This window comes from Mus musculus, chromosome 8 (genome assembly GCF_000001635.26).
Source record: "Mus musculus strain C57BL/6J chromosome 8, GRCm38.p6 C57BL/6J".
Lineage (NCBI taxonomy): Eukaryota > Metazoa > Chordata > Mammalia > Rodentia > Muridae > Mus > Mus musculus.
Window position 1 is genome coordinate 111,339,079 of NC_000074.6, and position 24,850 is coordinate 111,363,928.

At 47.9% G+C, this 24,850-nt stretch overlaps 1 protein-coding gene across 1 annotated transcript in view; it reads right to left on the reverse strand.

Moving 5' to 3' along the window:
* Positions 1-6,059: 6,059 nt before the first annotated feature.
* Fa2h (fatty acid 2-hydroxylase) overlaps positions 6,060-24,850 on the reverse strand; it is a 48,684-nt gene continuing 29,893 nt past the window's right edge. The window contains exons 3-7 of the mRNA NM_178086.3: positions 17,000-17,142; positions 16,322-16,428; positions 10,126-10,298; positions 8,853-9,105; positions 6,060-7,443 (exon numbers count right to left, since the gene is read on the reverse strand). Coding sequence (NP_835187.2) covers positions 7,364-7,443; positions 8,853-9,105; positions 10,126-10,298; positions 16,322-16,428; positions 17,000-17,142 — 756 coding nt within the window. The 3' untranslated portion in view covers positions 6,060-7,363. The remainder of the gene's footprint in view (positions 7,444-8,852; positions 9,106-10,125; positions 10,299-16,321; positions 16,429-16,999; positions 17,143-24,850) is intronic.

Here is a 24,850-nt window from a genome sequence, read left to right on the forward strand (position 1 = left end):
AAATGCCGTTGGCTGACTCATGCTATATAGCTGGGAAAGAATAGAAATAAATTGTATGGGGAGACATTTTACTTTGAGGCAACATAGTTCAGGGATGTCTGGGGGGCTTAGTTTACCTGTTTTCTCACTTCTTTTCTTTATTAAAGATTTATTTATTTTATATTATGTGAGTACACTGTCATTGTCTTCAGACATACCAGAAGAGGGCATCAGAACCCATTACAGATGGTTGTGAGCCACCATGTGGTTGCTGGGACTTGAACTCATAACCTGTGGAAGAGCAGTCAGTGCTCTTAACCACTGAGCCATTGCACCTGCTCCATTTTCTCTCTCTCTCTTTTTTTTTTTTTTTTGCCCTTTCTCCCCACAGACATTCCCCACAAGATCTCATGTAGCCCAGGCTGGCATGGAATTCACTGTGTAGCCAAGAGTGTTCTTAGACTGTTGGTCCTCCAGCCTCCCCTCCTTCATCCTGGGATAACAGAAGTGCACCACCACACTTCTTTTCTGTGGTGCTGTGGATTGAACCCAGGATTCTGTGTTTGCTAGGCAAGTTCCCTATCACCGAGCCAGCCCCCTCTTTGTTTTGTGACAATGTCTCTCTAAGTTACCTGAGGAGGTCTTGAACTTTTGTGATCCCTGCTTTCTTAGCCTCCCATGTGGCTGGAATAACAGACTCGGGCCATCAGGCCCACTTTGTAATTGTTCTCCCTTGTCAGTTGTCTTAGGTCTAGAGATTTATGTATGTGCCTGCCTTAGTTAGGGTTTTACTGCTGTGAACAGGCACCATGACCAAGGCAACTGTTATAAAGACATTTAAGTGGGGCTGGCTTACAGGTTCAGAGGTTCAGTCCATTATTATCAAGGCTGGAACATGGCATCATGCAGGCAGGCATGGTGCAGGAGGAAATGAGAGTTCTACATCTTCATCTGAAGGCTGTTAGCAGAGTACTGACTTCCTAGCAGCTAGGACTAGGGTATTATAGCCCACTCCCACTGTGACACACCTACTCCAACAAGGCTACCACTCCTAATAGTGCCACTCCCTGGCCTAAGCATTTACAAACCATCACAGAGATGATATATTGTGAGTCAACTCTCCTGGCAAAGGCAGAGGAGGGAAAATCTGGGAAATGTGTGACTCCAGGGCCAGCGAGATGGCTCAGCAGGTAAAAGTGCATGCCTCTAAGTGAGAGTTCACCTGGGACTCACACAGTGAACGAAAGGAGAGAGAAAAAAATGTCCTGCAAGGTGCCCTCTGACCATACTCTCACCATGGACATATGCTTACACACATGCACAAATTAACGACAAAGAAAGATGTAGTCTTCATAGAAACTTACTAGATTCATGGGGTAGTCAGCCAGATTCCATGGGGGAGAGGTCAGCACTTGAAGTTCTAGGTCAGAAGGCAGCCTCCACTCTGCTCAAGGCCATGGTCAGAAGAAGTGGGTAATTGTGTGAACTCTCACCAGTCAACCATAACAGTAGCAGAACTGGGCTCACTGACCTGCTAGAGCTGGAAGCATCCGGTGTGAAAGCTTTTGTAGTGGATTTACTAGCATCCCACCATCAATGTGCACGAGACCCATTTTCTCTGAATCCTCGCCAGAGCCTTGTTCTCTTGCTGTTGTTTTTTCATTATTAAAAGCTATTTAAATAGTGTGTGGATATCTCAAAGTGACTTTAATTGGCATTTTCTTGTTGACCAATGATGCTAAATATCTTTCATGGGTTCTTTGCCATAAGTAATTGCTTCTTTGATGAATGTCTGTATCTTCTGTTATTTTTTATTGACAAATCTTGAGAGTATATGTATTACAAATTCCTTGTTCAATATTTGGTATCCAAATGGCAAAGGAATAACAACTAAGGACAAACCGGCTGCAACCCGTCTATAAAAATTAACCCCAAAGGATTGTAGATCTAAATGTAAAACAGAACTAATAACAGTTTTAGAAAATGGTGTGAAATAAGCAGAATTAAATATAGAAATCTTTTCTTACTGAGAAAATTCTTGAAACATTTTAAGTGAGTATGATCAGATGGGTGTGTTGTGTGTGTATGTGTGTGTGTGTTTTTGTGTGTATATGTGTGTCTATGTGTGTGGTTGTCTTATGTGTGTGTGTGTGTGTTTATGTGTCTGTGTCTGTGTTCATGTGTGCTCATGTGTTTATGTGTGTATGTATGTGTTTATGTGTGTGTATGCATGTATGTGTGTGTGCACCCTCATGTGTCTGTGTGTTTGTGTGTGCACACTCATGTGTCTGTGTGTATGTGTGGGTGTGTGTGCACACTCACCTAAGCAGGTGTATGTGGAAGCCATAGGGTGACTCCTCTATTGCATCAACATCTTATTTTATTCTAATACTTAAATTACTTCACAGGTGTTTTGCTTGCATATACATGTGTATACCATGTATATGTAGGGCCCCTGGAAGCCAGAAGAGGGTGTCTGGTCCCTTGGGACTGGAGTTACAGATGGTTGTGAAGACTATATGGGTGCTAGGTATTGAATCTGGCTCCTCTATAAGAGCAACTGTTGTAGTCAGGGTGTTTATTGCTGTGGCAAAACATCATGACGAAAGAGCAAGTTGGGAGGAAAGAATTTATTCAGCTTACACTTCCACTTGGCTGTTCATCACCAAAGGAAGTCAGGACAGGAACTCAAACAGGGCAGGAACCTGGAGGCAGGCACTGATGCACAGGCCATGGAGGAGTACTGCTTACTGGCTTGCTTCATGTGGCTTGCTCAGCCTGCTTTCTTATGGAACTCAGGACACCAGCTGAGGGATGGCACCACCATGGGCTGGGCCCTCCCCCATTGATCACTAATTGAGAAACTGCCCTACAGCTGGATCTCATGGGGGCATTTCCTCAACTGAGGCTCCTTCCTCTCTGATGACTCTAGCTTGTGACAAGTTGATACACAAAAGCAGCAAAACTTTTGGAGGCAAACAGCTGGCTTTACTCCCCCATCTGTTGACTCATCCCTTGTCTTGTGTTTTGAGAACAGGGCAAAATAAACACAGGCGTGCACACTGATCCGCCTCCACAGGTGCTGAGTGGAATAGAACATGGATTGGAAGAGCAAGCAGGGCTCAACACATCTCAAAGCCCAGTGTCTGATGTCTCTCTCTGTGTATCTCTTCTGCACAGTGATTCTTTCAGCCCTTCTCTGCTTTCTACTTTTATGTTAACTTGATACAAGCTAGAGTTATCTGAAAGGAGGGAACGTCAATTGAGAAAATGCCTCCATTAGATCCAGCTGTAAGCCATTGTCTTAATTATGATCAGTGGGGGAGGGCCTAGCCCAAAGTGGGTGGTGCCATCGTGGGCTGGTGGTCTTGGGTTCTATAAGAAAGCCGGCTGAACACGCCATGAAGCCAGTAAGCAGGATTCTTCCATGGTGTCTGCATCAGCAAGTATACAGCAGTGTGGAAGTGTAAGCTCAACAAACCCTTTCCTCCTCAAGTTTCTTTAGCCATGGTGTTTCATCAGAGCAATAGAAACTCTTAATGAAAACACCTTTCTTATGGTAGTTCTTCTTGGTGTGTTGCACAGAATTTTAATTTCATTAAATTTTTTTTTAATTTTAAAGATTTCATTTTGTATTTGTGTGAGACATAGCCAGAAACCAAACAGATGGGGCCATTCAACCTTGGACTTTCAGCCTCCAAAACAGTCAGTGACATAAACCTCTTTTCTTAATAAAGTACCGACTCTCAGGCATTTTGTTATAGCTACACAAAATGGACTAAGACAGATGGATGGCAGGGGTGGCTATAAATAAAGACAGGTGATGCCCTCAAAGAGAATCTTAAGCTAATGGGGGAAGGGACTGACTAGTGTATAAAGACTCTGGTGTCTTGTCTTCAAGTAAATGAACCTGGCGTGTTTCTCTGATGCTTCTCAAAGTTAACCCTCCCCCAACCACTGTTTCTTACCTCTCAATCGTGTCCTGTGTCATCTTCACTGTTGTTCTTGTTGGAGGTTTTGTATTCCACAGAGCCTAGGAGAAGCTGGGATCCCCTCTTTTGTGTTAGCTTTCTGTGTGTGTGGGATGAAGATAGGAGCTCCAGCATTTCCCAAGGATTACACTTATTCTGAAATATGCATTATAGATTCAACTCATTCATTGGGCAGAATACCTGTGAGGGAAATTCCAGCCACTGCGGCTGTTTGGAAATCCACACGAGAGTATTCATTTCCTCCCCAAACAGTAGATAAGACAGGGAAGTTAGACCAGAGAACAAGACGGGAAGTTTTAAAACTAATCACACAAGCATGGTTTCTAAACAGGAACTCTGAAGACTGCCCTAACAAGGCGGGGCTGCATGCTGTCACCAGAGGGCAGCAGAGTCCAGGGACCAGAAGGCAAAAACCCAACTGTTCCTAGGCAGATCTGACGGAGACAAGGCTGACTTACTTATACTGGGCTTTGCTACATGTAGCTTATTGTTCTGTGCACAAGGCAAAAGGATACAAAGTACAAAGCAGAGATCAGAGTTCAGAGCTAAAGAAAGAATGCAATAGAACAGAACTGAGGGGTAGTTCCTCCCGCCACCCAAAGACCCAGTGGTCTGGGGAGTGCTAACACCTGGCTGGCGCTAGGTGCTCAGGCAAGAACAATTGCTAGATCAATAAGAGACAATGTGTGTATTTGCTTTGCTCTGATCAGAATTTAATGAGTTCTTTTGAACATGCTTTCTTGAATTTCTGCTGAGGTTGGATAGATTGTTTAAATGCTATTTATTGCCTTTGGCTACCCCCTGTAGCCTGCCTTTGCTATTGGTGGGTTCTTTTTTTCTTCCACCCTTCTCCAACCCATTTCTTCCACTGTTTCAACCTCCTAACACTAGATAGGAGAGAAAAAAAGGATAGATTGGGAAAACCGACATCTTTACTGTTAGAGTACTTTCTGCTGCGTAGGGGTATCAAGTTTTTGGGGGACAAGTTTGCTCTTCAGGATATCTAGTTTCTTCTTGTTCTTGTTTCTTCTTTGCACAAGACTACCTTAAAAAAAAAAGACATCCAGCTCTTGGGGCCCTAGCGTTTATATACTCTCTGAAGAGTCCCCCAAATTCCCAGAGTCACACGATCGCTGAGAACTGTCTGCCACTGTCAAAATGGCGCCCCTGCTACAGCAAGAGGTAACATAGTCAGCTGCTGTGGACAGTCTGAAGTCTGAAGCAGCCCCATGTCCTACACCTGGGACTAAAACAGAAATGTATTATTTTTCTTAAATGCATGTATGTATGTATGTATGTATGTATGTATGTATGTATGTGAGTACACTGTAGCTGTCTTCAGACATCCCAGAAGAGGGCATCAGTTCTCATTACAGATGGTTGTGAGCCACCATGTGGTTGCTGGGATTAGAACTCAGGACCTTAAGAAGAGCAATCAATGCTCTTAACCACAGAGCCATCTCTCTAGCCCCAGAGTGTCTATATTAACTCCACATCACTGTGTTCAGGAAACATCACAGAAGAGGAGGCATAGAGAATGAGGAATGCTGGGAGATGCTGTCTTTTTTATGTTTACATGTTTTATATGTTTATTGTTTTTTTAATTTTTATTTTTACTACTTTTTTTTATATGTTATTGAAATCATGACCTCACAGTAGCTGTGGTCACCTGTGTAAGACCTATCCAAGATCAAGTTAGCCAAAATCCCAGCATAGATGATTGCCGGGCTAGAGTTTATACTGAGGAACTGTGGGCAGTGGGTAGGTATTGAGGGATGGGGGAACTTTTTGGTTTTTCATTGTTTGTTGTTTGAGATGGGATTTCTCTGTGTAGCCCTTGCTGTCCTGGAACTTTGTAGACTAGGCAGGCACTGAACTCAACACATCCACCTGCTTCTGCCTCTGCTGGGATTAAAGGCATATACTATGACCATACCCAGCCTGTCAGCTTTTTATTATCCCATTGTCCAGAAACTGGGTACAACTTGCTCAGAGTGATAACATCTTCCTCCTTCTAGACCAGTCAGTGTCCCTCCTTCCTAGTGATAATGGAGTCCAGTCACCATCAACAAACACCAATGGGTCTTTGCTGGTTTCTTCTCAATGTTTTATTTTTCAAAATATACAATTTATTTACATCTTTATTTCACAAGTGCAGTTTTGTATATTTATCCCAAAAATCTCTAGATAGCTTCACCGTAAACAGTACAAATCATAGACTGGTCACACTGCCTCTCTTTAGTCTTTGCACCCATTGGGTTTTTGATAAGTTTCAAGTAGTAATCGCTTGTGGGTAAGAAAGGAACAAAAAGGAAGGCAAGATGATTTTTTTTTGTCTTTTACATAAGCTCAATACATAGGATTAGAAAGGGCCATCTGACCAGCTACTTCATTTGGGGCCAGATTAAAAATATTTATGTAGCTTATAAATAAGACTCAGGAGCAGTGAGGGCTCTGGTTACAAGGAAGGACAGTCTGGGTGGGAGAGGGTGGGTGATAAGGCACCACATACAAGTCCCTTCTTGGCTTCAGGAGGCACTTCTGGGAGGGTCCTGAGTGGGGCAGGTTTCTACCTGTGCAGATGGAGGCCAAGTATGACCGGGGCTAGGCTGGGGCTCTCACCAACGTAGACTTCTCCAGCCTCTGTTGGGGAGCGGTTTTGTGGTTTGGGCAGGGAGAGAGGAGACAGAGAAAGCCACTGCTGATCCCCAAAGACAAGGGCCAGGGCTCCTGTCAGCCTTGCAGAGGATGCCAGGCACCCTTGTGCTTTCTGCCCAGGCAGACAAGTACTGGATTACTTCCGCAGCTGATAGTACAGCTGGTATCTGGGGTTGGCAGGGCCCATAGTGGCTGTCCTGGGGTCTGGGAATGGCCTGTGGGAGGCATCATGCTGTTTCTTCTTGGAATAGCCCTTCATTTACTTCTGAATCATCAAACTCTCCCAAGAAAGGACAGGAGAATACGATGTGGCCACAGGCCTGCATGCCATGCTTCTGCTGTGACACCGGTCCCTCTGCTGCATGGGGAAGCCCCCAGGGAGCCCAGGGTTCTAAGGCACAGGTGGGGTCAGTTTCCTTCATGCCCCTTGGGGCCAATGTCTGGACCCTGAAACAGCACTGAGGGCTGAAGCTTAGGCAGGAATGCCAACGGGGAGGCCATCATTCTCTGGGAATGAGCCAGTCCCCAAGGGCCACGGCTATCAAGAGGATGCTATCCTCACACAGGAAGCCGGAAGGGAAGCCCTGCTTTCAGGTCTCCACCAGGCCCCAGGGCTAGACAGAGCCCGTCATGCCTGGCCAAGCTGACCTCAGCAGGTCTAGGTGGAGGTGGGGGGTAGGACATGGGTGGGGTCTGGGGATAGACCGAGGGCAGAACAGAGGGTCTAGGGGTTGTCACTGCATCTTCGGGTGGGCTTCCTCTGGAATGAGGGTGTGGAAAAAGTAATCCCACAGTTTAGTGCTGATGCCAAACCCTGCAGAGGGAGACAAACGGGATAGAGGATGAGGTGCTGGTCGAAGAGAAGAAAGACATTTACCTGGGGAAGGCGAGCTAGGAAAGAACCAGCAGCCAGGGACCAAGGACCAAATACCTACCTGTGTTTGTCCTGTTTCTGGGTTGGCCTGGCCCTACCTGTGTTCCCAGGTTTCCCCCCTCCAGCTTCCCTCTCTTCCTTGCTGGGACAACTCCATCCCTATCCCAGGGAGTTGTTCCTGGAATTCCAGCTTCCCAGACATCAGACACTACCTTCTTTTCATTTGGGCTCGGCTCCAGTGACTGCTGCGGAGACCTGTTTCTTGAATTACATTATGTGGGCTTTATATGTCAGCATGAATATATGTCAGGTACAAGAATCACTTGACTAATGAGTCCTGGGAGTGTGGCTAGGATCTTCAGAGGAACTCATTTCTGATTTCATTCAATTCAAATTATTTTAAGTTTTGATGTGAACTCAAACATTTGACTCAGTTACTGGACAACTCAGAAGTATGTTTGAAGCAACTTATATTGGTGAACCTGTATTATTATTAATTATTATTATTATTACTATTACTATATGTGTATTGGTGTTTTTCCTGTGTGGGGGCATCAGATCCCCTGGAACTGGAGTCACAGACAATTGTGAGCTGCCAGGCCGGTGCTGGGAATTGAACCTGGGACCTCTGGAAGAGGAGCAGTGCTCTTAACCACTGAGCCATCTCTCCAGTCCCCATGAATTTGTCTTTTTAATTACAGATTTTTATAGATCAAGTATTCCTGATGAAAATTTTAGCATATAAATCGAGATGTGTTCTCAGTACAAAACAGACTTAGTATAAGAGTCTGTAAGCTAACTCATATAATGGTCTTTATGTTAATTTCAAGATGGTAATACTTTGGTTATGCTGGTTAAATATATTACACACTTTTTTTTTCTTTTTCTCTTTTTCTATATGTGCGTCGGTGTTTTTCCTGTGTGGAGGCATCCAGATCCCCTGGAACTGGAGTCACAGACAATTGTGAGTTGCCAGGTGGGTGCTGGGAATTAAACTCAGGATCTCTGGAAGAGTCTCACTTTATAGCTTTGGTTGGCCTAGAACTCCCTACGTAGATCAGGCTGGTCTGAAACTCACAGAGATCTTCCTGCCTTAGCCTCCAGAGTACTGGGTTTAAAGGCATGTACCACCACCACCCAGCCCAACTCTTTCTTGCTTTATTTTCTTTATGACACTTAACCACTGTCTGAGATCATCTTTGCCATGTATTGGTTTCCTTGCTTGCCCCTCTCTGCTTAGCTGTCTATACACATGAGCTCTCTGTATAAGCCACTCCCTGAATGGAGCCCGGCTCTTAGTTGGGGCTAAATTTGCCAAATATATCAATAAACAAAAATCAAGGCCTTACCTGATTTCTGGTATTCGAAGTGATGCTTGACATGGTGGGCCTTCATGTTGTACAGGTAGGAGCCCTTGTGTGGAGAGCCGAAGTGCAGGTAGTAATGTGTCATGTCATAGAGGACATAGCCCAGGAGACCCCCAGCAAAGATGATGCCTCCCACGGTCTCAGGCAGAATGAGCCGCAGGAACACATAGAAGAAGGCAATCACTAGGGAGGCTGGCACTGGGGGGAAGACCAGACGGGAGCCATCAAACGGTGCCTGTTGGCAGAGAGGAGCAGGTGTCAGAGGCAGCCCAAGGTGGAGCCCAAGCCCCTGGGCCTACTTATGGCTATGGCGTGTCAACGTGGCAATGCCTCTTACACAGAACGGAGTGGAGCAGCTAGCTGGGTGCTGCAATGAGGGGGATAGCGACGTGTCCTGCAAAGGCTTGGTTGGTATCTTTGTTTGCTTTGAGACAGGTAGGCCAACATGCCTGAAAGACCCAGATAAAGTATCCCATTCCTTATTTCATAGTCAGGATGGGGCCTGGCAAACTTTCCAAGGGCAACCACACCATTTCCCAGGACCACTTGGGTTCTGGGACTTGTTAGCTACTAGACAGGAGCTCTGACCTCAAACACCCAAATACCAAGCCCTTTGTTACAGGGGCTATTGGGACACTGAGGCCTGATGTTAATCCAGACTGTGGCAAGAGGATTCTAGAGGCTGGGCACGGTGCTTCCCCGTCCCCTATTCCTCAGCCGGTGGCTTCTTTGCTGAAGAGGGTTTATGGGAACCCACAGAATCAGAGCCCAAGCCTCTGGCTCATGACCCTCAAAGGAAGAGGGCCGGCTACTCCGTTCCTTGATCCCCGAGAGCTTCGGTTTCCCCTGCGGAATGGGCGCACAGGACAGCCATCTTCAGAAGATAGCTTTACCAGCGTGAGGGGTTTTGTCTGTTTTGTTCACTGAAGTCAGGTTCAGTATCTGGAGTATTCCAAGAACATTGCTTGGTGAATGGATGAGTTGTGAGCTAAAGATGGTGATGGGTCTGGGTGATGTGTGTGTGTGCGCACACACACTAGAGCATGTACACACCCAACACACGTTGTTGGGTGTTGCTTGGATCAGAACATCCAACCCAGCCACCCCCCAGAGAAATCTCAATCGTTCTTGGTTTCCATCACTTCCAGCCCAGGACTGGATTCTTGGGACAGCTCCTAGGAGGTGGTGGTAGCCTTGGGGCTTTGCGGAGCTGGCTGCACGTGCTAGGGCCTGGCGTGGGACCCGCCCTGCTTACCTTGTGGTGCTGGCCGTGCATGACAAAATGCAACATGATGAGGTAATGGCTGTTGCTGGGGGGCTTCATATGGAACAGGAAGCGGTGGATGACGTATTCCACAAAGGTCCAAAAAAGCATGCCCAGCACAAAGAGGCCTATGAACACCGACTCCGGCATCATCATTGAATACTCTGCAGCGGAGACAGGAGGTCGGGGTTGATGAATGCCATGCACACACCTGTGCCTGGTGGCGTCAGAGTCCTTGACTTGTCACCCAGGCTAACTTAGGTATTGTTTCCCTCTGCCTAGTAGCTGTGGGCAAGCTACACTGAAAAGCCCTGTGGTGAGGTGGGAAGAAGGCTGTGGGAATCTATAGTGGGCTTGGAAAGGGCTCTTTACTAGAGTGATAGCTATTGGTCAGAGCGCCAGTGTTTTTCAATGGGGACTGTAGGAGGCACAGCTCTGGCTGAATGCTGGATCTCTCCCTAGAAGGGTGACTCGCTGGCACAGGGGAAGGAAAGGAGACCATCTTGAAAGAGTCACCAGAACCAGGAGTCACTGATGGAAGAAATGAGCAACTGGGGACCGTGAGTAAAGGTCACACAGGCAGGAAGGACAGGAAAACCTAAATACAGAAATGTCAACAGACTCGAAATCACAGTGTCTGAGGGGAAAGGTCAGCCTGAAAGGATGCAGAGAGGCTGTCCAGGTATCTCCAGGGTCAGAGTCCTTGCGATCCAGCCCTCTGATGACATCCTGCAGTTCTTCAGGCTCAGGTCTTGGCTCTATAAGAGCCTGCAATTCTAGTCCTTTCTGCTCTTGTCTAAGCTCCTCTTCATCTGTCTTACCTTCTTGGCTTTACCCTCTGTGATGGTTAGTGTTCACTGTCAACCTGACTGGATTTAACATCTCCATGGAAACACACCTCTGCGTGCTTCTGTGAGGGTGTTTCCAGAAACATTTACACAGAGCGGGGAAGAGCCATCCTGAGTGTGGGTCACACAGTGTCCTGGGCTGGAGTGAAGAGAAGTGAGCCGGGCAGCACTCATCTCTCCTGCTCCCTGACTGAGGGCATCAAGTGACCAGCCGATCTACACCCCTGCTTCAAGACCTGCCCAGCCTTGATGGACTAGCCTCAAACTAGGAGCCAGACCGATCGCTCTAGTAAGGCATTGGGTCAGAGCAATTAGGAAATTTATTATACAGCCCTCTTCCTCACTACTGCTTTAGCTATACTCTCTCTTTCTCTCTCTCTCTGTTTTTTTTTTGTTTGTTTTGTTTTTACATTTTGAAACTTTGTTGTATATTACATTCTCCAAGCAACATTATTTAGGAAGCTACAGAGTTATTCGTGTATGTGTGTATGTGTGTGTGCGCGTATGATGTGTATGTATGTGTGGGTCTTCTATGTCTGTCTGTCTGTCTGTCTCTCCCTCCCCTCTCTCAAAATAGCCTTATTATAAGATATAATCTTAAGGAGCTGGAGAGATGGCTCAGCGGTTAAGAGTACCGACCGCTTTTCCAGAGGTCCTGAGTTCAATTCCCAGCAACCACAAGGTGGCTCACAATCATCTGTAACGGAATCCGATGCCCTCTTCTGGTGTCTGAAGAGAGCTACAGTGTACGCATATACATAAAATAAATAAATAAGTCTTAAGCAGAACATAGTGGTGCATGCCTGTCATTCCAGTAACTGAGAGGCTGAAGCAGGATTGTTAGCTTAAAACCAGTTTGGGCTACACAATGAGAGCCTGTCTCACAAAATTTTCTTGTACCACACATTTCACCCATAAAAGAGAGTTCAGTGGGTTGTTTGTTTGTTTGTTTTCTAGCAGATTTTAAATTGTGTGTCCATTGTCGATCAAGAGTTGGGACTGGATGTCCCCTCTCAGGCTCTACTGTGGAAACTATACCTCTGTCCCTTGGATTGACGCCTTCACCCCACAAACTCTGATTGCTGAGTTTAATCACAGGTTGGTAACCCCCAGATCTATACTTCTATCCCACCTTTGGTCCTCCACTTGCCACTGTGTATCTGCCCATGGTGTACACAGCACCCCAGCACTAACCCTTGGCAAATAAAGCTGACTGCCTTCCTCTTTCTTTGGCCCTCACCCGTCCAGGTTAGTCACTGGGGTGTCCTCCTTTGGGGATAACCACATGTTACCAAAACCGTAAGTTATCTTCCTACTTCCAGCAGTGACCAGGACCTGTCACCCTCACCCACTTCAGATCTTCTTGGCAAAGTGAAAGAAGCTATGGGCAAGGGCCACAGAGTGCCTGCTTCCATTTAAGTGAAAGTCCAGACCAAGTACATTCGCGGTCACAGAAAGAGGGGAGGCCAGTGTGGGGAGGAGGGAGGAGAACGGGAAGGAACTGAGTTCCCTTCTGAGGTGTTTGGATGCTTGAACTCTATAGGGATGGTGCCTGAACTCAGGGCCACTGAGCTATTCAGATTAAAATGGTTTCACCATGTGTGAATCTCATCTCCACTGGTACTTGTCTGTTTCCTTATTATTATCGAGATAGCCTCCCCATAAGCACATGGCTTGTGGAGGAGGAGTGTATAGTTGCTTTTCCTGACAGCCTCTTCAGTGCTAAAATTACAGCCACGCACCACCATACCCGATCTGTAATTTAAATCTATTTGTCTACCCACTCATCCCTCTTAGTCCACTAGTTTTCTTTCAGATAGTTATTTTTAAGAGTGTGTGTGTGAGTGTGTGCTCATGTGCGCACATGCATGCGGGCCCACAAGAAAACCAGAGGTATCTGATCTCTTGGAGCTAGATTACGGAGAGGTCATCGGCTGCCTGACATGGGTGCTGGGACCGACATCAAGTTCTCTGCTAGAGCAGTGCCATTTCTCCAACCCCATGTCACAGTTCTGAATCCCTCTACCTCACCACCTATTGGCCCCCAGGGGCAGAGTCAGACCTCCACTCCTTCTTCTGTACCTTGTTAAGTCGTCCTATGATATCTCATGGCCTCTAACCCAAGTCTAGTCCCCACCCACCCCCACCCCCACACACAACATTCCATGTCCCTTAAGTCCTGTCCTTCCAGACAAGTCACCTGTATGGAGGCCCAATCAAAGCACTAGTGAGTGGTTCCTTAGATATGCCATGTCGGTTTTTTTCCTGCACACACAATTTTGCTGATGCTGTGTCCCCTGGAGTCCCCTTGCCTTTTTTATCCCTGGGGATCAACCCACATGGCTCATGGAGATGTCTCTAACCCACTCCTGGCTGGCTCATGCATCCTTCTCTGCCCTCGGGTGCCACCCTCAGGCACTAGGTACTGTACTGCCATTTGGGACTTTGCCCCCAAGTTGGTGGTAATAAGTTTTATTTTTTTATGAGTGAGTTCTTCTCTATGTGCCCAGGGCTTAACACAGAAGGTTCACAGAGACTTATTGGGAGAGAAGAGAGGTAGAGAAAGACCGTGATAGGCTTGTGCCCGAATAAACTTTGACCTGGGTCCCTCTATGAGCAGATCGGGAGACAGCATAGAGAGGTCCCTCTGAAGGACTCAGGTCGTCTGTACACTGTAGGCAGGCCCAGGCGCAACAGCCGGAGGGCTGCAGAGGAAGGGACACATCCTGAGCATATGGGAAGCAGGAGTGACCACTAGCTTTTTGCCTAGAGTCAGGCTGTTCTTATTTACATTAGCAGTCCCAGAGCTGCAGAGTGAGGCTCTGTCACTTTGACAAATGGCTCCAAGTAGGTCTCCAGGTGCTCCGGGATTACCCTTCCCTTGGAAATGCACATGACATGTGGCTCCACAGGCACCTATAGGTCCTATAGGTCCCACAAGTTCTACCCAAATCTGAAGCCGGTGTCTCCTTTGAATTTATAGTATACCCTGACCCTCTCTCTTTCCCTTATCTTCATTTCTTTCAGGATGTCATTTGTCCAGCAGCTGCAATGGGACCCCACTGAGTGTCCCTTTTACCTGGCTTGGAGAATTCTTTTTTTTTTTTTTTTTTTTTTTTGGTTTTTTCGAGACAGGGTTTCTCTGTATAGCCCTGGCTGTCCTGGAGCTCACTTTGTAGACCAGGCTGGCCTTGAACTCAGAAATCCGCCTGCCTCTGCCTCCCGAGTGCTGGGATTAAAGGCGTGCGCCACCACGCCCAGCGTGGCTTGGAGAATTCTTATTTGCTCTGCCTGTGATTTGTGCCTGGCATGGCAATCTGCGGGAATGAGAAACACACGAGGCAACATGTCTCTCACACCACCGTGGCTGGCACGGGGGCCACAGGCTTACTGGCCTGCCACACTGGACCTTTATCACGCAGGCCCATTTTAGCTGTCTGGAGAGGCCTGTGGTGCTGTGGAGCCCTCAAATCGCTGTCCTGGCCATGCAGAACAGCCCTTTCCTATAGGTCAAGCCTCCACCCGCCTCCTCACCCCAGCATTACCCAGTCTGCCCATCCGATGGAGCTGGTACTGAGTGACATCTCTGGAGATAGCCAGCAGAGGGACCTGGGCCAAAGCTTTAGGGTCCCCTTCCCCCCTCTGGCCACCAGCCCTGGCTGCCCTGTCACTGTTGGTAATTGTTAGGGGAGTGCTGGGCAGACAGTGGGCGATTCAGTGAGCAGGCCTCTGTGCAACAAGCCCTGTGCTGTGCCTGAGCTATTCAGCGTGGGCCGAAAGGGTAACCGCGGCTAGTGGGATGTGCATGGTAACCCACTGGGCTCTGGGCTCGGTTGTGGGGGGCACTTTCTACAGCTTGTTCGTCCCCCACCCTATATTGGGTGAGGCAGAGAAGCCGAGGGTCTCAGTGCTGTGGGAGGCTGACTTGCTGCCCTCAGGGAATGTAGGATGAAGAGAGGCCTCTGTGTGTGGAGGAAGGAAACCGTCTGGTGCATGTCGGGGACAAACTGTGATCAGGCGAGGGAACGTAATACCCTTCAGGTGCCGGGCAGATTAGCTAGTCAGGAGGCTGAGGTAAGCATCAACTCTGTGAGCCAAGATGGCAGAGAAGCCACTCTGAGAAACTCAGTTCTATGTGTTCTTTGGAGAATAGCCCATGTCAAACTCTCTCTGTCCCCCACCCCCTAACTAGAGGCTGGGGTGAATAGCTGGTCTCTACGTCCTAGGCTACAATGACCCCCGAGTCACTCATTTAAAAATTTCAGGCTGTATTTTGTGTCTGTGTGCTCATTTGTGTGTGTGAATACACACGTGTCTACAGGTATGTGGCAGGCATATAGAGGCCAGAGGACAGAAAACCATGGGTGATGCTCTTCCTCAAGAGCCATCCACTTTGTTTTTTGAGACAGAGTCTCTCACTGGAACTTGAAGCCAGACAATTAGGCTAGGCTGGCTGGTTGGCGAACCCCAGGGGTCCATGTGTCTCTGTCTCCTGAGCTCTGGGATCACACGTGTTCCCCGCCCAGCCTGGCTGTTTATATAGAGTCTGTGATCAAACTCAGGTGCCCGTGCTTATGTGACAAATACTTTACCAACTGGGTTATCTCCCCAGTCCCTTCCTCAACCATATTTTAATTAATTGTTTTAAAACCCTGGGAGATAATCTTACATGCACATAACCATGTACTATGTGTGACACATGCATACATTCTGGAATAACTATGTTTCCTCAGCTCTGAGAGGACAGAACAATAGAGGAGTCTCAGGGAAGTGCCTGGTCTGGCACAGGCTTCACAGTAAGAGAAGATCGGGTGTCACTAAAGGCTCAGCTTGTGTTGTGTGGCTCTTAGCTTTGAGGACAGTCTATAGTACTTGCATATCTTTCTCCCATGTTCTCCTCCGATCTGATGTGAGCACGGACTCATCTGATTTCAGCTGTGCCACCTTAAATACTGCTTTCATGTCTGTCTGTGTATGTATGCATGCATCTATCTATCTATCTATCTATCTATCTCTCCTCTATTGCCTTTTGAGGCAGAGACTCATTATATAACCCTGGCTAGCCTTGGATATGCTATGGCAGTTGAGGCTGACCTCCAGTTTGTCTTTGTTCTTGACATGCTAGGGTTACGGGTGTGCACCACCACCATTTTGTTTAGTTTCTGCTCATATGATGCTCGTTTTTGTATCCACGGGTTTGGGAGGATGACTCTTCTCTGTGCTGGGCTGTACTTTGAAGCGTTTGTGATGTGGTTTTCTATGCCCATAGAAACTCAACACAGTTTCCTGCCTTCAACACCCATGGAAACAAGTTAGGGAGAAGCCCGTTGTGGTATTACCTCTTGTGAGTGATGCGAAGAGCCGGATGTTGTCCTGGGTGAGGGTTCGGTAGTAGGACCAGCTGAGGTACAGCACCAGGGGCACCCAGATGATGGGGACACTATACCTGCAGGAGGGCCATCGGGGTGAGAGAGATATACACAGAGAGGGGAGGGGAGACGTCATGATCCAGCTGCCCTGAAGCATACGTTTTAACTACGGAGGGAGGGAGGGAGGGAGGTAATGTGAGAGCTGTGGTCCAAAGGGACAACGGTGTAAAGAGCAGAGGAAAAGAGGCAAAGCTGAGTCCGTTTGCCCATCCCTTGAGATGAGTCTTGAGCGGAAAAGAATTACAGGGTACTACAGTTACTGACCCTTGGGCAGCTATATAGACACTGACCTCTTGTGTCAGGAGGAACTAATTGCAGGAAAAATTGTTTCCATGGGCATGAAAGGCTTCTAACCCTACACAGGTGTTTAGAAAAAAGCAGGTGCACAGGGAAGGATGTTACCCAGATAGGAGGTAAAACCATGCGCAGGAATTGATTATGGATCTAGCCTGTCACACCCCCACCCTCCCCAGTAATTTACAGAGTATCCTTTATTATAAGGAGGGACTCAACTGCTCCTGCTTCTATATTTTCCCGGCATTATCAGAGGAGAGGGGTGGCCCGTTCCAGACCCTGCATGGTGCTCACCAGACAGTCTTGGAGAAGGCCTCGATGAGGTCTGAGTGGAAGAGGCGAATGGGCCTGGCCACTGGTTGGTGAACCCACTCATCATACTTCTCCCCCAAGTGGCCCACCTGCCACAGCAGAGGTTTCTGCCAGTCCACCAGGTCCTGTGAGAGACAAATCGAAAACATGGGATTCTGATATCCGTTTTCCACGTCTTAGTTATAGCATGCTGTTCCTTAGCACCATCTCAGCTTGTGTGGTCTGTGTGGAGCCGCTGCCCCAGTGGTGGCTTTCGGAGAGGAAACTCCATGCCTAACCATACTGCCCCAGATCAGACCAAGCAAGCTCAGGCCAAGAGCCATCAGATGCCTGGTTCTCCCACTGGAGTTGCTAGGTTGGTAGGGTGAGTCTGGAGTTGCCATCAGAGCTCAGCTAATGACTCAGACAGTGTCAAGTATGGCTGAACCAAGAGTTAGATAGGCTGACACCTGGCAACGATGTCTAAGAGCCCATGCTGGACTCCATACATATAAAAACCCATTATATTCTGCATTGCTAGGGCCCACATCATAAATGAATGAGGCCCCTTTCCCTCCAGAGCTGACTTTCTTCTTGATGTTGCCCCGGATAACTCACTCATCCATTCACTGAAGTAGTCACTCCATCAGTTGCTTAACCCTTGATTTTTGTGAGTATACATATGCGTGTGCTAGGCTCACACTCCACATGTATGTAAAAGACCACCTTTGTTTCACACAGCGTGGTGCTTAGCATGGAGACGCTGGAGTCCACCCTGGGTTCAAATCCTGGCTCTACCACTCAGTGTGTGACTCTGACAAAATACTATGAACTTTCTGGAACCCAGTTCCTTCAGCTATAAAAAAAACAGAATGATAACAGCGCCAGTGGAAGGTCTTCAGCAGGATGGAGCATATTAAGCCAGACATTTTAGTGCTGATTCAAAGAAGCCACAATTCAGAGGTAAGAGGACTAGCACAAATGCCCATATTTAGGGTAAGCAAGGGAGACTTGGAACCTGATCTGGGATTTGTTCGTAACATGTAAGACTTGGCTAGGTGGGGAGGGTAACGGCAGAGAGCATGGGGGTATAGATCTGGAGCTGAGAATAACTGTGGTCCAAGTCATAGAGCGGTTTCTTGACACTGCTCTGTGGATTACAGAAAGAAACCTGCTGCAGGCTTAGCAGGACACTCCATTCAGGTCTAGGACCTGGCGTCTTGTCTATCCTACCAACTGTTCCCCAGACACACACAATACACATCTCAGCAGCACTCACACGCTCACTCCCAGGGAAAAGATCAGAGACCCTATTTATTTTTCAAATTTAAAGATTTATTTTTATGCATATTTCTCTCTCTCACACACACACAGACACACACAAAGAGAGAGAGAGAAGAGGAGAGGAGGAGGAGGAGGAGGAGGAGAGAGAGAGAGAGAGAGAGAGAGAGAGAGAGAGAGAGAGAGAGAGCGCCACAGTGGTCCAGGAAACCAGCCTGCTCATCCCTTCACAGGCCTCCTTGCCAAAGCTGGCTCAGCCCCAGCAGGTCTCCCAGGAACTGGCCCTTGCTTGCTGCCAGCCTCTCTGAAATTCTACTGTTGCCACCAGAGCGGGTGGGATCTGGAACAGGCAGGTGAGGCCACCAGTCACTCTTATGTTTGTGACCAGGGCAAGAGGTGCAAACCTCACTCGGTTGCTGCTCTCCTCCTGACCGTCTCTGTAACATCATACCTTAGCCCAGTGATACAGTGAGCTCATGACTTCTCTGTCTATCTGGGGTCTCCAAGTATGCACACATGCACACTTTATACCAGGAAAAAAAACTGGGAGGAACTTTCTAGTAGACCATGCATATACCTTATCTTGCAGTGGTCTGCTGAGCCTTGCCCTAGAAGGGCCTGCGCAAGGTCACATGAGAGCTTGGTTTTGCCCCAACCTCAATACTCACTGAGCATGTATTATGTCAACCATGACAGTAAGAACTTTACATGGCTTAAGGCATTCACCCATTTCTCCACATTCCCGGCTGCACAGGTAACTACAATTACTGTCATCTGCAGGTGTGACACTGATCTGGTAAGGTTGCCCTGGTATATCTTCTTGTTGAATTGCCCTTTTACTTTGGAGTGGGGGGGGGATAGTCACCTGGGTCCCCTATAGTGTTCCTCACCCTGAAGTCCTTAGGGTTTAACACTCGTGGAGCAACCTCTGAGTCATCTCTCCATCCCAAATTGGTTCAGGTTTATGCTTTCTTGTGGTTTCCCGTCTCCTCTGTCCTTTCCTTCTTATTTGCCATAATTTTGTTTTACTTTTAAGAAATTTTATACATATCTATACTGTATGTGTGTATACACATGTGTGTGGGTGCATGCATGCCACAGTGGATTTATAGAGGTCAGAGGACAACTTCCTTCCACCATGTGGATTCCCAGGGGCTGAACCTAGATTACCAAGTTCGATTGTCAGCAGGAACCTTTACCTTATAAGCCATCTTACCCTTCCTGCATTAACTATTTAAAGACACACTACATCAACACCTCCATTGATTCTTAGTGGTGTCTCTGAATTCTTCCTTCTACTTGTTGTCTTAAGAGTGATACCTGCATCTTTTGTTTTACACCTGTCTCAGATGAGAGCCCTGGGTCTTCTATGTACCTCCTGACACCCGCACGCCTAAGTTTCATTTGTGCATTTAATTTAGCCTTAGATATTTTAAGAAAACAGCTTTTGAGGGTCAGTGAGATGGCTCAGTGGGTTCAGGCACTGAGGAGCTGAGTTCAATCCCTGGGACCAACATGGTAGAAGGAGAGGAATGACTCTCCCAACTTGTCTTTTGACCAAGTCCTGTGGCACACATATACACCCCAATAAATGCATGTATTTAAAAAAACAAACACTGGGCTGGAGAGATGGCTCAGCAGTTAAGAGCTCTGGCTGTTCTTCCAGAGGTCCTGAGTTCAGTTCCCAGCAACCACATGGTGGCTCACAACCATTTGTAATGAGATCTGGCGCCCTCTTCTGACATGCAGGTGTATGTGCAGGCAGAACACTGTATCCATAATAAATAAATCTTTAAAAACTTATAGTTATTATTCAGAGGTGTGGCCAGGTGGGCCTCTTCTCTCTACCCAGCAAAGGTTTGAGCAGTTTTTTGTTTGGTTTTTGTGTTTTTTGAGACAGGGTTTCTCTGTGTGGTGGTGGTCTGCCCTTTGATGTCCTGCTGCCATTTGGCCTAGCTAGGTAGACCAGCAGGCCCAGACACCTTCTACATACAGCAGGTTGCTGTCTACAGTCAGTGCCAAGGCTGCCTGTGATCTGCCCATTTCTTTACCCCTCACTGCTGAGGTAGTCTTCCTTGGTGGCCAGGAAGGGTCACTTGACTCTGGGGGCTGAAGGCCTTGCCTTAACCCCATAAACATCCCTCTCATTAGTAAGGGCCAACAGCAATCATTTTACAATAGAGGCTTTGTCCCGTTATTCCAGGGGTATAAAGTGGCACATCCATACAGGCACACAAGTGCAAGCCTTTCTTCTATGCGTAGAGTAACTGTATTGAGGCTCAGAAGGCCAGCTCTTGAAATGCCGGGTTGGTTGACTCTATAGTGAAAACCTCCTTATCTCCTCCCATAGCTTGTTCATTTGATATTTGTTTGTTTTTTAAAAAAGATTTATTTATTTATCTTATGTATATAAGGACACTATAGCTGTCTTCAGACACACCAGAAAAGGGCATTGGATCCCATTACAGGTGGTTGTGAGCCACCATGTGGTTGGTGGGAATTGAACTCAGGACCTCTGGAAGAGCAGTCAGTGCTCTTAACCACTGAGTCATCTCCCCCTGCCTCCCGTTTGATTTTGTTTTTTTTTTGTTTTTTTTTTTTTAAGAATTACATTTCATTTACTTGTGTGTGTGCGCATGCATGTGTACAAGCTCTTATGAGAGTGTGTCACAGGGCACTAGCAGGTCAAAGACAGTCTCCAGGAGGGTGGGTTTCTCCCTACACGACATTGGTCCTAGAGACTGAACTCACGTTGCCAGGCTTGGCACCAAATGCCTTCATTGGCTGAGCTGACTCACAGGCTCCTGGCCGTGTATTCTGAGACAGGATCTTGTTATGTACAGAGCCCTGGGCGACCTGGATTTCTCTATGTAGACAATGCTGTCCTCAAATTTGAGAGTTTTCCTGCCTCTGCCTCTTAAATGATGAAATTACAGGCATGTGCTACTGTGTCAGTTTGTAGCATCCTCAAAACAGTTTCCCAGGAGCTAAGCCCTTCACCTGGTGCTAGGTCTTCCCTTCACCAGGTGCAAGATCCTCCCTCCACCTGCTGCTAGCCCCTCCCTCCACCTGCTGCTAGCCCCTCCCTCCACCTGCTGCTAGCCCCTCCCTTTGCCCAGTGCTAGGCCCTGGTTTAACTGCTATGTGCATACTGTCTTTTTCCCAGCTTCTAGTCCTCCTTACTGAAGGACAGCATCTTCCCTTGGGCTAGTTCTCCCACTCCATGCTGCCTAAGGCTCTGGGAACAGAGGGAAGACACTGTAAAGGTCTAAGGCCACAGTAGGAGGTTGTGGGGGGCAGGGAGGAAGGAGGGAAAAATAGGACACAGGTCATGCCTCCAGCTTCCAGGCATCTGGAGACTTCCGTGGCTCCCTCACTTTGAGCCTGTGGGACCTGGTATGCATAACAGGCAAGTCTAGTGCTCAGTGCAGGGCTGTGTGGATGAAAATGAGGATATGCTCAGAAACTACTCTGGAATGGGTAGGTCACTGGGCTCGGGGTCTTCTTCGGTGGTTTATAGACCTGAGCAACAGGACGGGCCTAGGATGCAGAGGCGAGTCAGTGAGCGTCCAGGCCAAGCATTTGTGTACCCCATGCCCTTCCCCCAACATGGCTCTGCCCCTGCCCAGCCAGGAAGGGGGAGGCTGCTCCTGGCTATGCCAGGAATGCAGCAGGAGGAAAGGGCAGCCTGCTACCCAGAGAGTGGGCAGAGGGGGCCTGCTGCCAGGGTGAGGTGGGGCTGCCTCTGCTTTCCCTCTCATTCCCTAGATTCCCTTCCTCCTGGGCAGCACAGGACACTCCTCCAGGGCTGCCTCAACCTACCAGCAAGTGCTTTAGGGTCTGCTTCTCCCCGGGGGGAGCAAGAGCAAGAGATGACAGCTGCCTGGTGCCAGTAGCTCCTCCCACTGCCCTGAGCTCAAGCAATTGTTTAAGGAAAAGTCCAGGGAACCCCAGAGCATCGACTCTAGGGCATCCTTCTGAGACAGGGAGGCAGAGGAAGCAACAAACCAGTCAGGAGAGACTCCTGGGGACAGAAAGCGCCCTAGGAGTCCTGGCTACCTTTTCTACCATCCTAGTGATAAGCCATCCTGGGGGTCTCCCTGCATACTCATTATCTATCATAAGCCTCAATCTACAGATGGCTGGGGACTGTGATAACCTCACATTACAGGTGAGAATATTGAAGGCTGGCTGCTTAGCACAGATGCTAGGGTTGGACCTGACCCTGAGCACGGAGCTCAGAGCCTGAGCTCTTGGCACCTGGAGACCTAGACCACCAATCAGTGAAATCAGGGGCTCTCAGCTGTGAATTCCCTAGCACAGAGCCGTGGGGATTCTGCAGCAGTGTCTAGTGTTAGCTGCAGCGTTAGGCCAGTTGTTCTGCCAGGCTGTGGTTCTGCCAGGAGTGGTGCAGGCCTCTCCTGAGCAGGAGAGGAGGGACAAACTCAAGACCACCGGGGTAGCTCTGGATCACCTGACTTCTCCCCGGGTGCTCTGTGTCTCTCCACTCAGGATACATGAAGTCTGGGGAGTTGGCAGAGTACCCAGAAGAGAGCCAAGCTAGAGCTCACAGTCTGTTTTGTTTTTTTTTTTAAATCATTTCATAGGTGTGGGTTTGCCATGGTCCTTGTTGACTTATGTTAGACCCTCCAAAGAACAGAGCCCATCTGGACAACATCAGCACTTTGGCAGCTCTGTAGACCCTAGGAAATCCTGATATTAACGGTTATGTATATGGTATTGAGGTCAGGGGAGGAACTTGGAGGCACTGACTGCTGCACTGTCTAGGTTGTATGCAGAAAGATGCTCATGTGTGCTTGTATGTGTCGGTGCATGCACATGTGTATGAGCAGAAATGCATACATGTGTGGAAGCCAGAGGTAGACCTTAGGTGTCTTCATATTATTCATTCATTCATTTATTTACTTATTTCTTCTGAGACAGTCTCTCACTGAACTTGGAGTTCACTGATTGGCTAGACTGGCTTTGCTCATAAGGACTGGCCTGTCTACTTCTCTCCAGTGCCGAGATTACAGAGGCACAGGTGTCGGTGCTGGGACTTGAACTCAGGTCTTCATGCTTGTATGGTTTAGCTATCTCCCCAGATGGACCGATGCATTTTGATTGGTGATACACCTGTCTCTTCAGGGCAAAGGGTAGCCTATGTACACTGACAGCCTCGCCAAGATGAAGGAAGCTGATGCTGCTGGAATCTGGCTTAACTTGAGGCGGGATAAGGAGGAATATGTGGCACTTTGTAGATACCTCCAGAAGCTGTTTGGCTTTCTCCTTCCCTTCTGTAATCCCCTCTCCCAATTACAGGGTTTGGGGAGACTCGCTTTGGGCCAGAGGAGAGGTAAAGGGATTTCAAGAGACATGCCACGCACTACAGAGAAATGGGCTCACTAGGTATGGCCAGCCAGGCGATCAACCCGTGCTAAGCTGCTGTCTGGGTTGCTCACCTGTGGCTAATCTGTGATTAACACACCAGCAAGGGTGCTTAGCTGCTGGCCAGGTAACAGTGGCAGGAGACTTTGGCTCTACTTCACACGACATATGCTTTGGTTTCTGGCGTTTGATTTGTTTGCTTGTTATTTGGTTGGCTGGTTTTGTTTAGTTTGTTTGGTTTTGCCGTGGTTTCTCTGTGTAGCCTTGGCCTTTTGGGAATTCATTTTGTAGACCAGGCTGGCCTTGAACTCCCAGATCTAACTCCTTCTGCCTCCCAAGTGTTGGAATTAAAGACACGTCTGTCACCACTCCTGGATGGCTCCTGACATTGTTAACAAGTTAAAGTTAGCAAGTTAAATTACAGATGATCTCGTGGAAAACGCTTGGCTCAAGTACACACGCAGCAGCAAAACTGTTAATTCAGTCGGGCATGATGGCACACACCTTTACTCTGAGTACTCGGGGAGGCAGAGGCAGCAGCAGGTGGAGCTCTGTGACTTTAGCCTGGGCTACATAGAAAGCTCTGGGCCAGCCAAGGGTAGTGGCTAGTAGTGATAGTAGTAGTGATAGTGTGTCTTAAAAAGAAAGACAGCCACCCCAAGCTGTGCTAATCTGATAGGCATCAGTTGTCTAGGGGTTCCTGGGGGGGATGCTTCAGCAGACCCCTTAATTCCCATCTTCTCTACCTTTTTCCTGGGAGGCTGGCACCCCATTGCCTTCCAATATGTAATGGGAACAGAAGGCTAGCCAGGGAGGGCTCTGAAAAGAACACAGTAAGTGGCCTAAAGAGGAGGCGGGCTGAAGGGAGGTGTGCCCAGGAGTCAAGAGTGACGAGGAATTGTAGTTCCAGGCCAGCTAGAAGACATTTGGGCGTGGGAAGGTCTGGGTGTGGGAAGGAGTTGCAGTCTTGTGTTTTTACCTCCTAAGGAAGTCTGAGTCCTACTCAGCTGAGAGATTCAAGAGGTAATCTAGATCATTCTGGTAAAATTCCACACAGAACCTGAAAGTCAGACGGACCTCGCCTCCTACGGCGCGGCACCAGAGTCTCTTGCTTTTTTTTTTTTTTTTTTTTTTGCTCTTTCCAGATTCTTCTACTCCCAACTCAGCACGGTCAGCTTAGTTTCT